General features: G+C 30.2%; 1 protein-coding gene across 10 annotated transcripts in view; it reads right to left on the bottom strand.

Annotated features, from left to right (window-relative positions):
- Nucleotides 1-647: 647 nt before the first annotated feature.
- The window catches only part of LOC100744239 (syntaxin-binding protein 5), a 73,982-nt gene continuing 59,061 nt past the window's right edge, over nucleotides 648-15,568 (bottom strand). For 5 of the 10 annotated variants that reach the window (XM_012381043.3, XM_033318816.1, XM_012381046.3 and 2 more), the window contains 9 exons: nucleotides 15,220-15,336; nucleotides 15,028-15,147; nucleotides 14,795-14,920; nucleotides 13,710-13,919; nucleotides 12,969-13,077; nucleotides 7,206-7,289; nucleotides 6,791-6,886; nucleotides 5,695-5,819; nucleotides 3,866-4,253 (listed from right to left, as the gene is read on the bottom strand). In XM_012381043.3, the coding sequence (XP_012236466.1) occupies nucleotides 3,991-4,253; nucleotides 5,695-5,819; nucleotides 6,791-6,886; nucleotides 7,206-7,289; nucleotides 12,969-13,077; nucleotides 13,710-13,919; nucleotides 14,795-14,920; nucleotides 15,028-15,147; nucleotides 15,220-15,336 (1,250 nt within the window). In that variant the 3' untranslated portion in view covers nucleotides 3,866-3,990. Of the gene's footprint in view, nucleotides 4,254-5,694; nucleotides 5,820-6,790; nucleotides 6,887-7,205; nucleotides 7,290-12,968; nucleotides 13,078-13,709; nucleotides 13,920-14,794; nucleotides 14,921-15,027; nucleotides 15,148-15,219; nucleotides 15,346-15,568 lie in introns of all 10 variants that reach the window. The other 5 variants (XM_033318817.1, XM_033318818.1, XM_024364989.2 and 2 more) reach the window with 3 other exon arrangements.

Below are 15,568 nucleotides of genomic sequence, written 5' to 3'. Positions count from 1 at the left end.
AATCTTTTTGAATACCAATAACCGATGAAGGAATTTCTTTTAGTCGCTTTCGATTATCGTCAATTTTGATTAACATTACGGATAATCAATAGTTAGAAGAAAAGCAGCAAAATTTGACCACACTGTAGAAGCACAATGTGTTTGATATCTCGCAGAAAACTTTACAAGAATGCTTACTTTAACTTCTGAGAGGTTTAATTGTAACTTACGAGATTAATGTTTCCGGGTTTTCTCTGTTACTTTCAGATAAAATATATTTTCCAAGCAAATAAAACCAAAGCAAAATAAATGCAAGAACTGTTATGAAGAAGTATGATCTATTTGTATATACATATATCTAGCTTGTTATTTTTTCGCGTTATTTGTCTAAACATATAACTAGTCCGGTAGCGTATTGAACATTTTGATTTAAAACTCGAGTATCTTCGTATGATTTAGGGTAGATTTTAAGGATTTTATATTTAGGGTAGGTAGGGTACAATTTTACTTGTAATCTATAAAATTTAGCTATGAACCATGGTAAAAGATAAGAATACAATTTCTTATCAAACGAATAAAAGTAAAGGCATGTGTGTGTGCATGAAGTTAATAAACGATAAGGTTTTTATAAAGAATTATTGTATTTATTAAAAGACACGAATCCTTAATTTGGTTCAAACTCATTTATTAATCGGAGCCAAGATACAGTCTGTCCTTGAGGCAGTACTTTTACAATAACATGGTATTATATTTCTTGAAAAATAAGAATTGTACTAGATTAGTAATAGTATAAATCGAGAGTATTAGATATTTCGCTGCATCTAAGGACAAAATTTCATGTACAATATTAGATTTACAGATTCAGGCCACAGCGTTGAAATAGGTTAGACAGAATAGCCGATGAACATTCGATACAAAGAGTGTAGCGAGTAGGAGAGGTAGCTACCGGTCGTTCGAACATATCCAAACAGAACGAATAAATATCTATGTATGTATATGTAATGTACGTTACAAGATGATCGGGCTTACTTTCTTGTGAAAATCAAGTTCCTCAAATAGCTGAAACATTGGATCGATTTCTAAAATTAAGTACAGATATCTGCGAAACAATGTTCCTTTCATCGAAAAGGGGAACAATCATTTTGTATCGCGAGTTGGATCTTAAACTTAATCGAGCAATAAAAAAAGTTAACTAGCCTTGCAATTGTGTTTGTGTATGAAAATAATTTGACCGATGAAGTATATGTATAGTAAATTGTATTTTCTGGTTAATCTATTGTTTGAGAAGCGGAACGAAATATTATAGATAAAGGTTAAATAGAACTTCCAATTAATAATTATCTTTACTCGTTTGTTATATTTTTCTTTGTTCTAATTTTAAATACTCCCCTTATTACAATAAATTATTTTCAAACACATCTCAACCTGTTTGATATGATAAATAATTCAGAATCACCTAAACAATAGTCTTTATACAACAAGTGTTAGAATATGTTATATTATCAAACACTTAAGTAATAATGTATCTTCTGTTTCTTGTTTGCAACTATTATACATTTAACTACTATTCTATTGTTAGAGCAGTAAACAACTTTTCGTCACTTTCACAAAAGATCCGAGAAGGATATTTTTTTTATCCGCATAATACACTATTGGTTTCTCTTCTTTCTCTCTTATAGGATATCAACACACTTGTTAGCTTTGTTTATGTTAATATATCACCATACGATAGCGATTACTTTTTTCTTTTTATATTTTTAGAAGATCTGTGGTGTATCGAGTTGTTTGACTTCGAATACTACCGATACTAAGACAATAAGAGCTGCCGCGAAAAAAGATATCAGTTAATAAGTTAAATAAATTAAAGTAGATTAATTCTCGGTTCTCTTGTGTACGTTATACTTGTATATATGTATATCACAATCCCAAAATTCGAGAAACTTTTTGTATGGGTGTTACAACGATATTTTCGAACAAGTCCACCCTGTTTTGTCGTGGACCACAACAGTAGTAATCACTCGATAACAGATACATCTCGTGACAAAAGGTATTATGGCGGTTAAAAGTTTACCAGTAAACCTCTGCTTGCGTATATTGTCCGAGGAAAATTATATCAAGAAAATGTTGACTTAACTCGAAGAAATTGCGATCTAATTAATTCTCTGCAAGACACATTATAATATAGTTTTATGCAGGTGATTAGTACCATTAACATCAACTATACAATTATTGCTATGGAAGCAGTACGACGATTCAGAGCCTCGATAAATTCAAATGAACTTATACATACATACATACATACATACATACATACAGCTCGTACGTACGTATATGTATATTATATATTGTCTTTAAGTAATCTAATCTACGTATAATTTTTAAAATTACAGTAGCTCTCTTTCGTTCTCGTCGTTATATACCATAAATTCAATTGAATTCATCATTCACGCTGAAATAGCGTAACTTACAACACGTTATTATACAAACAGCTCTTTGTTTTAACGTATAATACTTTTCCTACTGCATTTGTTCCTTTATGTACATAGCATATCTAGCGATAACTACAATTATAATAACAACTAATATACAACTTATCAACGATGCGACGACACAACAGGTCTATTATAGACGAGAATAGTACGAGCCCGAATATCTGACATCGTGGATAAATTATATATTACACTGCATTCAACGTTTATTCAGTACGCTATTATCTCAATTAATTAATTATCTTTATTGTCAATACATTCGGAACAACGTCGCTGCACCTTCAACAACAGGGTCTTGTTCAAACTTTCTGATTTGGATTTTTAGCGTTGATGAGTTGTTCGTGCATCTGCTTTGGTTGTTTTCTTTTAAATATGCATATGTATATAAGTACATATGTAGGTATAGTTAGTCACAAAAGCATCCGACCATGTTACGTATATGATATACTTTGAATAAAATTACATATTAGTAAAGAAAAGAAAATAATTCAGAGTCTACTTTCAGCAAATATTTATTAGTTTATTTCATAGTAATGGACTAATTGTTTGAAAATAAAATAAAAAAATATATATATACTAAACAATTATATTTAAAAAATTAAATATCAGATATGTATTCCGATGGGCAGATATTTTTGTGACATACATATATATTTTTTGCAAAGGAGTTTTGTTTTGCAAAGTTTTGTTTTGTTTGCGAAGGAGGAACAAACAAAGACAAGGTACCGGTTCACGGGAACGATTTAATGTTACAGGACGTCCGAATGGATTAACGGGACCGATCGGTTAAAAGGCGAATTATTACATAATTATATGTATTGACTCGCACGTAGTTGAATCAGTTTCCTATATTTGTCTAAATACTTATTTTTTTATATCTTATATAACCTATATGAACTAACAATTTGTTTAATTTTAATAGTGGCCACCTCACTTTTCCTGGGTTTTACTATTTGGTTCACATGTTTCGTGCATATCATTCATTTGTCGCGTTATACGTTATGTGTATGTGTATGTATATAGAGGTTATTACACATGTTCGAAATCGCGCATATATATATATATATATATTTATATATATATATATTTAATCTTACTTGTGTTTATACGTGTATATACGACGTTTTTTTATATTCTTTGCTGAAAGATGTGCGTGTGTATTACCTGCTTGTAAAAGTATCTCATATATGTTTCCTTTACTCTTATCCCGCTCTCTTTCTCTCATCCTCTCTCGCTTTCTTTCTCGCCTCGTCTTTGAAACAGACACGCGCACACTCACGCATTCAAGACGCGTCGACACGCTTGAGTCAACTACACACACATACATATTCGAATACAGCTCTCACTCTTTATCATGTAACATGTTTCCTGTGTGTGCGTGTAAAGTTCGCAATTACTTAATTGTCGAGTTTTAGTTACGTTCTCCTATTTGGTACGACAGAACTTATAGGTGAAATGTGAACGCTAAATTACAGTATAATTGTACGCTATTCCATATTTGGATAGAACTCGGACGACGTTCTCATAGCTGATACCATTTCTTGTCTTTGTACTTGAGCATCAATCCGTGAGCAGATTGCGAGAAACCCTCAGCTTCGGACATCATGCGTCCTGTTCGCTCCTCCAATTGTGACAACTTCTCACCTCGCTCGAGAACCATTTGATGAGCCACGTTTACTTCTCCCGTCGCTGTTGTCACACGTTCTCGCATATTTTCCGTTGCTGCGTTCGGTCCTGGTATATGTTTTGCAACCGTACGGGAAGCTCGACCGCTTGATTCACCAACTGAAAATAACATTAATTCTGCTATTTAATTTATTGAATACCGGAGTAAAATACAATATACTTTTGTACATTTAGATTCTCTGGTACGTTATCGTCTTAATATAATGCATAAATATGAAATATTCTTTTTTCAAACAATATTTCTATCATATACTACATTTAATCTTATCTTATCTTCTTAAAGATCTTTTTAAATCTTACTAAAATTATATTTAATCAAAATATGATTCATGCTATTACATACACTTCCCTAAGAAATAATTATTTTCGTTATTTCTGATTTATAAAGATCACCAGTAACAAAAGTCAAAAATTCTTCGCCTAAACCATGCTTTTATAGTTTTTCATTCCAAAGCAATTTGTTCGTTCGCTTGTATACAGTAATATCTTAAATGATTGGAAAGATAGTAATATCATGATAGACAGAATGTAATACCCAATCTGATCTAATCAGATCTTGCGATTGATGTAGAATAAACAAAATGAATTTCAATCTCGCTAAATGCTATGTAATGAGGTAATTCCGTAACAGTCGTTCTATAATCTTTGAATATGAGCTTAATGGTCATGAATTAGCAACTAGTGCAATTAACGGCCTTGGTATCTGCATTGCACCTACATTAAGCTGAAAGCATTGCCATAAAATTGTGTGCACTGCTCTTAAATCGTTAAATTCTATTGCTCGTTCTCCTACCAATTTTAAAGACATTTTCATTATTAACGTATTATATTTTCCGGTAATTAGATCTCAATTAGAGTATGTTGTAATTATTTCCTTTTCTCGATTCTTAACATAAAACCTGACCATTGAGACAGTTGGACATACATTCCTTATCTATATAGCTTTTCATTTGAACAAAACTATGTTGTGTAACGATCGCAATTATGAACCATAGCTAAATACGCTTAATATGACCTCTTTGGCTGAATGTAGAATTGTCAATGATCTTTCGTTTTTATTTAAAATTGTAAGTAGTCAAGTCTCATCTTCTCAATTATTACAACTCATTTATTCGTACACTTGTTCAAAAACTTCTACAATAGAATTACACATTTAATTACGCTATCGTAAAATCTAAATATGGTTCAAGTGATTCAATTAATCGAACACTAAAATTAGCCAATACATTTACGGATAAGATGCATTGTTCCTGTAGCTCTGTTCATTGTTTCAAGTAATCTTTATACGTAGCGTTGTTTTCACATTGTTTAGATTGCGTTTTTAGTTGTAGAATTTTTGTAATTGCAGTACGTGTATTTAATTTTATACCGCTTATTATGTAGCTCATTATGTTACTGTTCTTTTACTTCTGCTCTTCTTTCTGTATTTTCTAGTTTTGTTTATTTCTTATCTTATACATAATTGCCTGTACATATTGGATTCATACTCATTCTATTAACAAATAAATAAATAAGTAACAAATAACAAAGTTAAACTTACATAGCTCTTCTCTATCAAGGCTTCGTGATCCTCCGCCGAAGAGGCCTTTGAAGAAACTTTCTTTAGGTGGTTCAGGCATATCGTGACCGGTAAACAAGTCTCCCATCATTTCAGTTAATTCACCACTGAAAACAATACATTTAAAATGGTTAAAAGATTCCAATTCAATTCAAGAATTCAACTGTTTTTAAAATTATTCCTACACGTATGTCACATAGCAAAAATACCTACATACAAAATTTTATTCTTATATTTAACTTTTCTCTTTAACACAATTTTCACTACAAATATTTTTGAGTTATGAGTTCCAAACTGAGGTGAAACAGGTGAAAAAGGTAACTAAAGATTATATCAAATATCGTTATATTTGTATTGTATCATATAAAAGAAACGATTAGATAAATGAAATTGTTTATAAATAACTGTAAAATACATATGTATTGTGGAATTAAAGCGATCCTTATTTGCCCTTCTAAATCATCGTTTTAATGTTTACAAAAAGATACATTTAAAGATTAAAAAAGTCTGAAATGAATAATTTTTATTATTATAGTATTTAGAAAAGCAGTTTAAAAATACGTCTCACGGAACAGATATAAATATATAATAAATATGCACGTACAGTAGTTCTAAAGCATGAAAGTTTTTTCTATAAATAACTGAAATGAAAACAAAATTAAAAATGGATATCTGCAAGTCCTTTTCTAAATCTAATTATACAATCTTTTAACAAATTAATTTTCTAATACACAAAGGAAAAACAGAAATTCTATTAAATGACAAATCAAAATAAAAACACGATGAAAATGTTTTTACTGCATATGTATCATCAACATTGATTGCATGGAAAATGATGGAATACTGAAATCAAATTAATATATTTAGAAGCGAAGAATATTATTTCTTGACAAGATACGAATTAACAGACGAATTTGAAAACACCAATTCTAGATTTAACAACCTCATACCATAACATTAATTAAATACGAAGGAAGGAAATAATGAGGAATATAAATTTTCAACAGGAATAATAAAATTCGAATTTTTAACTTCCCTATTAAATTCGTTGAGATATTACGATAAAAGTGAATCATACCAAAATTGACTGGATACAGAAAACTTTTGGATCTCAGTGGGCGACGAGAGATATAAGCCATGGCCCCTATTGCTGAAGCAAAGTGTCTTTGCAATTCTGTAAAAAAGATATACAATAATTAGTGTGATATCTGTTGGTTTCATAAAGTTTATACGAAATATGTAGATGTACTGTGATGATAATATCGAAATTGAAAAAATGTGTGCTTACGTATATATTTAATAAGCTTTATCATATAACGAAAATACTAATAAAAATCGAAACAGCCGTCCGAACGACGTTTACCATGAGGTAAAGAAGTATAGGGATTGAGATGATTTATCGGAAAGAAATAAAATATATATGTATAGCACGCAAGGCATTGTATGTTGTATAAAATACATATTGTGAAAAGTGTATTTTATAGATCACTTACTGATCGGTATCGCCATTAACAAAGAGTTGATGACCCCATATGGACAACATGGGGTCTACAATGCCATGTTTTGTAGTCTGAAAACTGTTAGAGATTACAGAGACAGGAGAAAAGTGAGCGTTAAGCCATACACGAGTAAAAAGAGATTTTTAGTTCGCATAATTAGCATTAACCCTTAAAACATTGGATCTTTTTATCTTCAAGATATTTCCAACAAATGTATTCCACTTGAATACACGATCGCTGTTTTTTTAATATGTAAAGAGGATGATGTAAGAAGAATGATAGGTAAAAGAATAATAACATAAATCGTTGTTTACAAAACTTGTTGCTGTCTAATAATCTTTTTTAATTTAGTATAAACTATAGTATTAAATAGAGTGAATTTTGTGACAATACTCATATTCTGATTAGTAAGAACATGAATTCAGACTTTACATAATACATGTACAATGTAGATATTAACTTGTACATTGGAAACATGCCACAATCAAGTTCTCGAAATATCTCTAATTTTGAACATCAAATAAATATTATTAATTAAACAGGAGTGTTGAAACTTGCACAATAATGTATTTAAAATTTTAAACCATTATATATTGAATATCATTAGATAATTTAACCCTCAATTGGTATCGTTAGTTCAGAAGTGATTTAATGATTAAAAAAACAATAGGCCATTTCATTCAAGAAAATGTTATTATTAGCAAAATTTCAGAAGCTGTGACTCTCAGACGACCTTCATTCTCGTAGTCTAATTTCCCTCCTGAGACGAAGTAACTTTCTCTCGAAAGATTATTTTCTATCAATTTTCAAATAAGAAAATAATTGAGAGTGGCAGAGTTAAGTGGGACATCCTGTGTATTCAAAGTACTTTTCAGGAAAAACATTAAACAAACAATGAGTGTGCCCTAGTCTTACCTCCGAGTTATGGTCAAACTATGTATTCTTCGTCTTTTGCATTTCAAAGCGGATTTCATTTGTTACAAAATATCAATGCAAAATTAACTTGACCATCAATCTACCACTATTCATGATATGTGGAATAGATCGTATAATTGTCTAGTTTTTATCGATCATAGCTTTTGAATATATTTCTTCCTGATATTCAAAGGAAATATTAAAAGTATTTCATTCGTGATAATTACATAGACAACAAATATTAATAATAGGTTTTACAGTTACACCAGAAATACATATAACGATTAAATAAAATTTAGGAGTGACAAAACCCTGTTAAACCTAAAAATGTTACTGAAACGATAAGTTGAACAAAAAAAAAAAAAAAATAAACTGGATGTTTTCAACAAAATAAATAATTATGTAAATTTCATAGTTTAAATTCTAGAGTTTTGTAGTCTAATATGTATAAGACCGTAGGGATAAGAACTTGCACAGTTTTTACTTTATGTAATAAGAAGTAAAGAACGAGTACATATTTTATATGAATTTGTAGAGAGAAAAAAATATTCGACCGATCCAATTTGCTGGACTCGATCTCGGATTCGATTCCGGATCGCGCTAGCCGGGCAAGTGTTTTCCCAATTAAACTATACAAACTGTCGGTAAATATTTTTCCCTTAATTTTTAAGTCTTAAATTAGGCTGTTGCCTACAAATATTTATTCTAAATTCTACCAGGGATACTTCTATATTCTAAATGGTACACTTAGAAATATTTTGTATATCAAGACCAAAATTTGACATTATCAAATATTAATATCTTTAAAAGAGCATCAAAATGAACCATACGATATGTATACATATGTATATACATTATTTTACATCTTATATTAACATAGTGTACAAGATAAAGTATAATTTTGTTTCAAAAATAACACCCCTTGAAAAAATAAAAAATATTCGTTTAACGAAATAAACAGTACCTATACACTATATTTCACACAATTGAAACAAGCTGTAACTCTAAAACGGTAAAAGATAGAAAAAGATTTCATCGGACAAAATTAAACTTTGTTTAGTGTAAATATTTTTAAATCATCTTAATTTTCTCAAATAAAAATATAATAGGCTATGAACTTTTTTCTACACCAATTTATGTATATTGATCGTATTGTTTTTTTAATAATAATTTATATATAGTACAGACAGTTTTATACAAAAAAATAAAGGTTACACATATATTTATGTATAATGTATATACATGTACATCTAGAGAAATCTTTCATTCTTTTAACTGAGTAACAAAATACACTCAATGAGTAACTATAAACACATATACAAAATACTCGAAAATGATTTGTCACAATAACCATAGCGTTATTCTATACCTCTGGATTAATGAAAATCTCAAAAAAAAATCTTTTTGATTGCATCCAAAATCGGATATTCTAGTCATCATCAGTGTCAAAAGTCTCAAAGGAATTACAGATCGCAATTCAACCGATTTGGAAAAGATGTTGAAGTATCATTAGTTTTCAGACTCACTTTATTTGTAATGTACTTACATTTTGCAATTAGATACAGGGAAAATAACAAATATATTGAAAATAATGCCAATGAAAGACCGATTAAACTTTGACATCATTTTTCAAGAGAAGGGTCAGTTGCGATCCATGATTCCTTTCATAAGTTTGGTTCTCGTGACAACTACAGTACGATGCAGCTAAAAATTTTGTCCTTGAACTTCAAGATCAAGGTCAATCTTGCAGCTATTTTTGGCATACTTTTATTGATCCAAAGGTGTAAAATAACGCTACGATGCTCGTGACAAATCATTTTCGAACACCCTGTATCTACATCCAGGGACGAATTTATCTTAACGGCAATAATAATATAAGCGCCGGGCCCCGAAAGTGCTTGTCAAAAAGACTAATAAACGATTATCAGAATTACACAAAATACATTTGTTAGTATGCAAAGACTGGGAAATAAATTTTAGCTTAGCTGAAACGATGTCTACTGGATCAACACGTATAATCGTTCGAATATTCGAAACATTCAATGGGTCCATTCCAAAGTGTTTTGGAGAATTTTTACGTTCTATAGAATACATGAAAAATAATTGAATCCTCCAACGAGACTCGCTTGCCATAGGAATTTTAAACGCAGTTTTGGACTGCCATCGCATTGTGCGTATTTTAATTACTACGCATGAAGTTCACCGTCTAAATGAGTATCATATTCTGACAGATTAGCTAAAGAATCCCTAAAACGAAATATTAATTTCCTGATGGTTTAACGAACATCGATTTAGCCAGGCTAAATTATTTAAAATTTGGCTTAGTTCAGGGGCTCCAAAATGATTATTTTTAACTTCAAGCTCTCGAAGGTTTAAATCCCCCACTGCATAATCTAATGTTTAAAAAATACATATATATGTATAAGTATATATACACCATTCATTGTACACTGATAGTATACTAATATCAGAGAAGGAATGCGTAACGTCATTTGATAGCGTTGACGATTCAGTTTTACATTAATCTTCGGACCTAATCTATGGCAATTTACTACATGGTATAATATCACGTGGCAAGTCGTTGCATTTGCCTCAACAAACGCTATGATATTCTAATTAAAAAGATACGGGGTCCCATTTAAAAAAATTAACTTGACTTTATATACTAAGCATTTTTGAAGTAAAAACAATTTTTTGATAACTTAAATCCCTCGTGAGATATTCCACTGTTTCTGTTTAAACGGAACACCTTATATATCTTAAATGGAAATGTATGTTATACAGGGTGGTTGGTAACTAGTGGTACAAGCGGAAAGGGGGTGATTCTACGCGAAAAAAGAAGTCGAAAATATAGAATAAAAATTTTTCGTTTGAGGCTTTGTTTTCGAGAAAATCGACTTTGAATTTTCGCTCGGTACGCGTGCGGTACGTTATAACGGATCTCAATAGATCGTTGTCTCGATGGAAAAATTAAAAAAATTAAAAAGAAAATTTTTATTCTATATTTTCGACTTCTTTTTTCGCGTAGAATCACCCCCTTTCCGCTTGTACCACTAGTTACCAACCACCCTGTATAACATACATTTCCATTTAAGTGGAAACGATGAAATACTAATACTAGCACAGGATTAAAGTTATCAAAAAATTGTTATTACAAACGCTGTTTAATATATAGAGAGACATTAGGTGTTATAATTAGTGTAAATGGATATTATAAATAACTTTTTGTAAGTATATATATTTTATAGTATAATACATATGTATATTATATATATGTATAATTCAAATTGATATAACTCAATATAAATAAGTAATATATTTCATGTTGCGTACAACATTTTTGGATAATCATCAATTATATTAATAATCAGAATATGAATATTCATATTAACGGAAAAGAATATTTAAGAAAACAGAAAAGAACACTATCATAACAGAAAAGAAATATACTACGTAAGAAGAATATGAATTGAAGATGCAAATTTGCTATTATTTCAAAAGTAAATAGCTGCCAATTCAATAGAGTAAATAGTAGTAGTAGCATAGAACTGTTTATTGAATTAACTATATAGAAGATATTAAACAGTGCAAAAGAGGTGCTTATATAAAGAATACTACATGAAACATGCTATAAGTGTATTAAGGGTTAACGAATATACGTTAGATATAGTAAAGAAATTACATGCTATAAATATTAATATTGCTTATTATCATTTCACTAAATATACTTAATTAATTATTCTATACTTATATTGGTGTCAGATATCAAGTAATATCTATACAACATTCACTCAGCTACATAATACATGGTGCATAACGCTATGCAACGAAAGAATGTTTAAATTCGTATTTCAAAAATATAAAGAGATCGCGGAATTATTATTCATCGTATATATAAATGTATATATAGATAGATAATAGTAAACATAATTTAAGTATGCCCACTATAGCTTTCACAAATATTTATATCGGTATGTTGAAAAGTACATGAAATTTAAAAAAAGAAAGTAAAATTTAAAAAAATCTAGTAATATATCTGCATACATATGAATAAATCAATAAATTTTCAATTTTAAATTCATAAACAAATAAACTATATTGTACATATATATAATAAAACATATAATTCCATTCGAAATCAGTATATGCAATTAGTTACATGTTCCATACGTAATCAATTCAACGTAATCAAAAACTAATTAATAAACAAAGTTTTATATAAAAAAGTTTATATAACGTTAATAATAAACAAAATATGAGAAATTCGATTATTATATTTGAATTCAAGTCGAAGTTCCCCTTGTATTAAATGATTATTCTATTCATCAAAACTACAACAATGTTTTCTCAATAAACGATCAAAGGATGAAAATATTATAATATATACTTTAATATTTACAATTGTGTACGTTATAATAATATTAGATTGTTTCTTTTTAAACAGCTGGTAATGTCATGTTTTGGTGACTCATCGACGATTAATATTTCATTATATTTTGACTATTTTTTTAAAGCTCCCACTATTTAAAAATATAAACATTTAAACAATTAAGAAATTAGTAGTTAAAGCCGTTACACGTACAATAGTTATTTAGAATAATTATTTTTTTTACTATTACATACATATATTCCAAAAATAATCAATTAGAAGTATTAGCCAAGAAAATAATGTCATTAGTATGAAATGACTTTTATGCTACATTCGACGATGTACATATATAAAATGTTGCAGTCTTGCAATGTTGCAATAATGCAATAGCATATAGTGCATTATATACCATGTGCAGTTAGAATGATTATTTTGCTGCAAAGCTAATATAATGAAACAATTGTTATTCTTACCTCAAATCTATAAGCGGTAGAAAATCGACGTCTATAAGCGGCCTCAGACTTGGCAAACTATAAGTAGTTATGTGACCATTTGAAATGTAACATACAAGACAGACATTGTCTGAAACACACAGAAGATTTTGCTCTTTTATCTATATTAATTTAACTTGATTTTTACCAGATGAGTTGAATACTGACTTGCTATTTACTCAAAAATGTTGATGCTGACTGAATATAATTCAACCCAAACTATATGTATTACATAGCAATAAAGCAATTCATAATATCTCATATTACACATATCGAATTGTATTCCAACGATTACGTAAAAATGTTCGAAGTATGCTTGTTATACTACGATCTTACGATCTGCGACAACGGTGCACTACAGAAATATATGTAACTAGCATAAAATTCCTTTCTTATTGACCCACAATCTTAAACAGATACTAAAATTTGAAATTGTTGTGAATTCTCTTGATCGGATGATTAGAAGAAAAATTAAACGTAATTCTGGCATCTGCTTATCACACAACTTTCGGAATTTGAAGTGAAACGTTTGAAATGTGTACCAATATAAAAGCAGGAAAGGACAACATATTTTAAACGTAACTGTATATTGTACATCTATAATTATTATCAAATACTAATTAGTTAGTAATATACATATGTATACTTAATTCGAAAACTTAAGACTTTGTACAAATATGAAATAAATTGTTTACGAAAAAAAAGGATATTTACGATACATACCTTTCAAAGACGTAATCTCTGCTTTAATCACAATATGACTTTCAGCCAGTTGTTGTCTGTACTGACAATTTTGCGAGGGTAATGCTACAACCCTCGCTTGTTTTTCTGACGCTAATACAACGAATTGGCGGTCTTCGAAGCCCTCTCCTGTAGCTACTTGAGTGTTCATCGATGGAGAAGACGTTCGACTATTACATTTGCCTTGACTTCCTGTAACGATAAAAGGCGCATCGCGTCACTGGAAGAAAACCGTTTCTAAAAAAATATTTGTAAAAATATTTTTGCCAATGAAAATTCGAATTTACAGCAAATCTCACTACTAAATACATTATACAGGGTGTTACGGATAGTACAACCGAGTATAACTGGATTCCTTGTGAACAAATAAATCAAATATATAGAATAATGATTTTCCATTTGCGACTTCGTTGTCGACAAAATTAAATTTGAAAATTCCTTACGAACGCTAGCACTTTTCGCGTTTGCGACTTCGCCGTACTATAATGGTATAATTAACTTGTCCCTGTATTTAGCATACTGAGGACACTGCAATATCACTCAACTCTATTCTATTGGATTTTTTGTTGAGGTCTCATTAACGAATTTGTATATCTAAAAATTAAACAAATAATGAACCATTGCAAGAGAGGGTTATACAGCTATTTGAGCAAGTATAGACCAAAAATTCGTTGCCATCAGTTTATGCTTTCATGATTCGAGAAGCAACAATTTGTTTACGGCAAGATTTCGCTAAGACGTAGCGTTAATCTGTATCCTTCATAACATTAGCAAAATCCTAACGTATAATGTAATCGGTTAAGTTGCAAAAGCAACAATTGCATAGACGAAAAATTTTCAAATTTAATTTCCAAGACGAAGCAGCAGATAGAAAATCGTTGTTCTGTATTTTTGGTTTATTTTTTCATACAGAGTCCACCCATGTCAGCTTGTACCACCCATTTCGAAACATCCTGTATATTACAAATTACATTATTTTATAGAATTATACTATGTAGATAATGTCACTAATAATATAACAGTTGCAATATATATTAAAAAAACATATCATATGTATCATAACATACTATTGCGTTCTTTACTCTCCATACTGTCGTCTTTCCAGGACTCGTAAGAGTATGGAATCAGGGCACCATTACAATCTAAGAAGAACATTGATAGAATACATCCCTTTAACTTAAACGTAGATCCATCTATAAAAACAAATAGAATAATCATTACATTAGGTTATACCTTGTCTCATGCGCACAGACATACATAGAAAGGCCTAATACATTTCATGGAACACAATAACACTTACTGCAGGTAGAAACAACGACTGGATGAGCGTGTCGTTCTCCACGAGCAGGTGTATTAAATATCACCGTTTGTATAGATCCTAAGGATGTACCGATCCAAAGTGTTGGCACAGGACTGGTATCTTAAGAATAGAATAAAGCATATTAATAAGAGCATCGATTAAGAAGCAATTTCGTGTGAAAATGTCACATACCGCTCTTTTTCGTGTAGGAATCTGCGAATGTAAGGCAGCTGATGGTTTCTGTGGTGATATTCTCGAGCGACGACATGCTCGAGCTTCTTGATCGTTGAAACGAACTGTCATATTTGTCTACCCGACCAGCAATCCCGAGAATAAATGGAAAATTAAATACCGAACACGTAACATTGCCGTATAAATCATGACGAGCATGCAACATCTATCACAGTAAACATCTCTGACAAGTTAAGTTTTCTAACGTAAATTAACGAAAATCGGTAAGAGACTCGGTCAGAGTGTGAAAGAAAACTTAAACGTTTTGGATAGTGACACTAACATAATAACAAGAATAGCAATAATTACA

Source organism: Bombus impatiens, unplaced genomic scaffold (genome assembly GCF_000188095.3).
Source record: "Bombus impatiens unplaced genomic scaffold, BIMP_2.2 scf_0120, whole genome shotgun sequence".
NCBI lineage: Eukaryota > Metazoa > Arthropoda > Insecta > Hymenoptera > Apidae > Bombus > Bombus impatiens.
The sequence above is the reverse complement of the archived record's forward strand: the minus strand, read 5'-3'. Positions and strand labels throughout refer to the sequence as shown.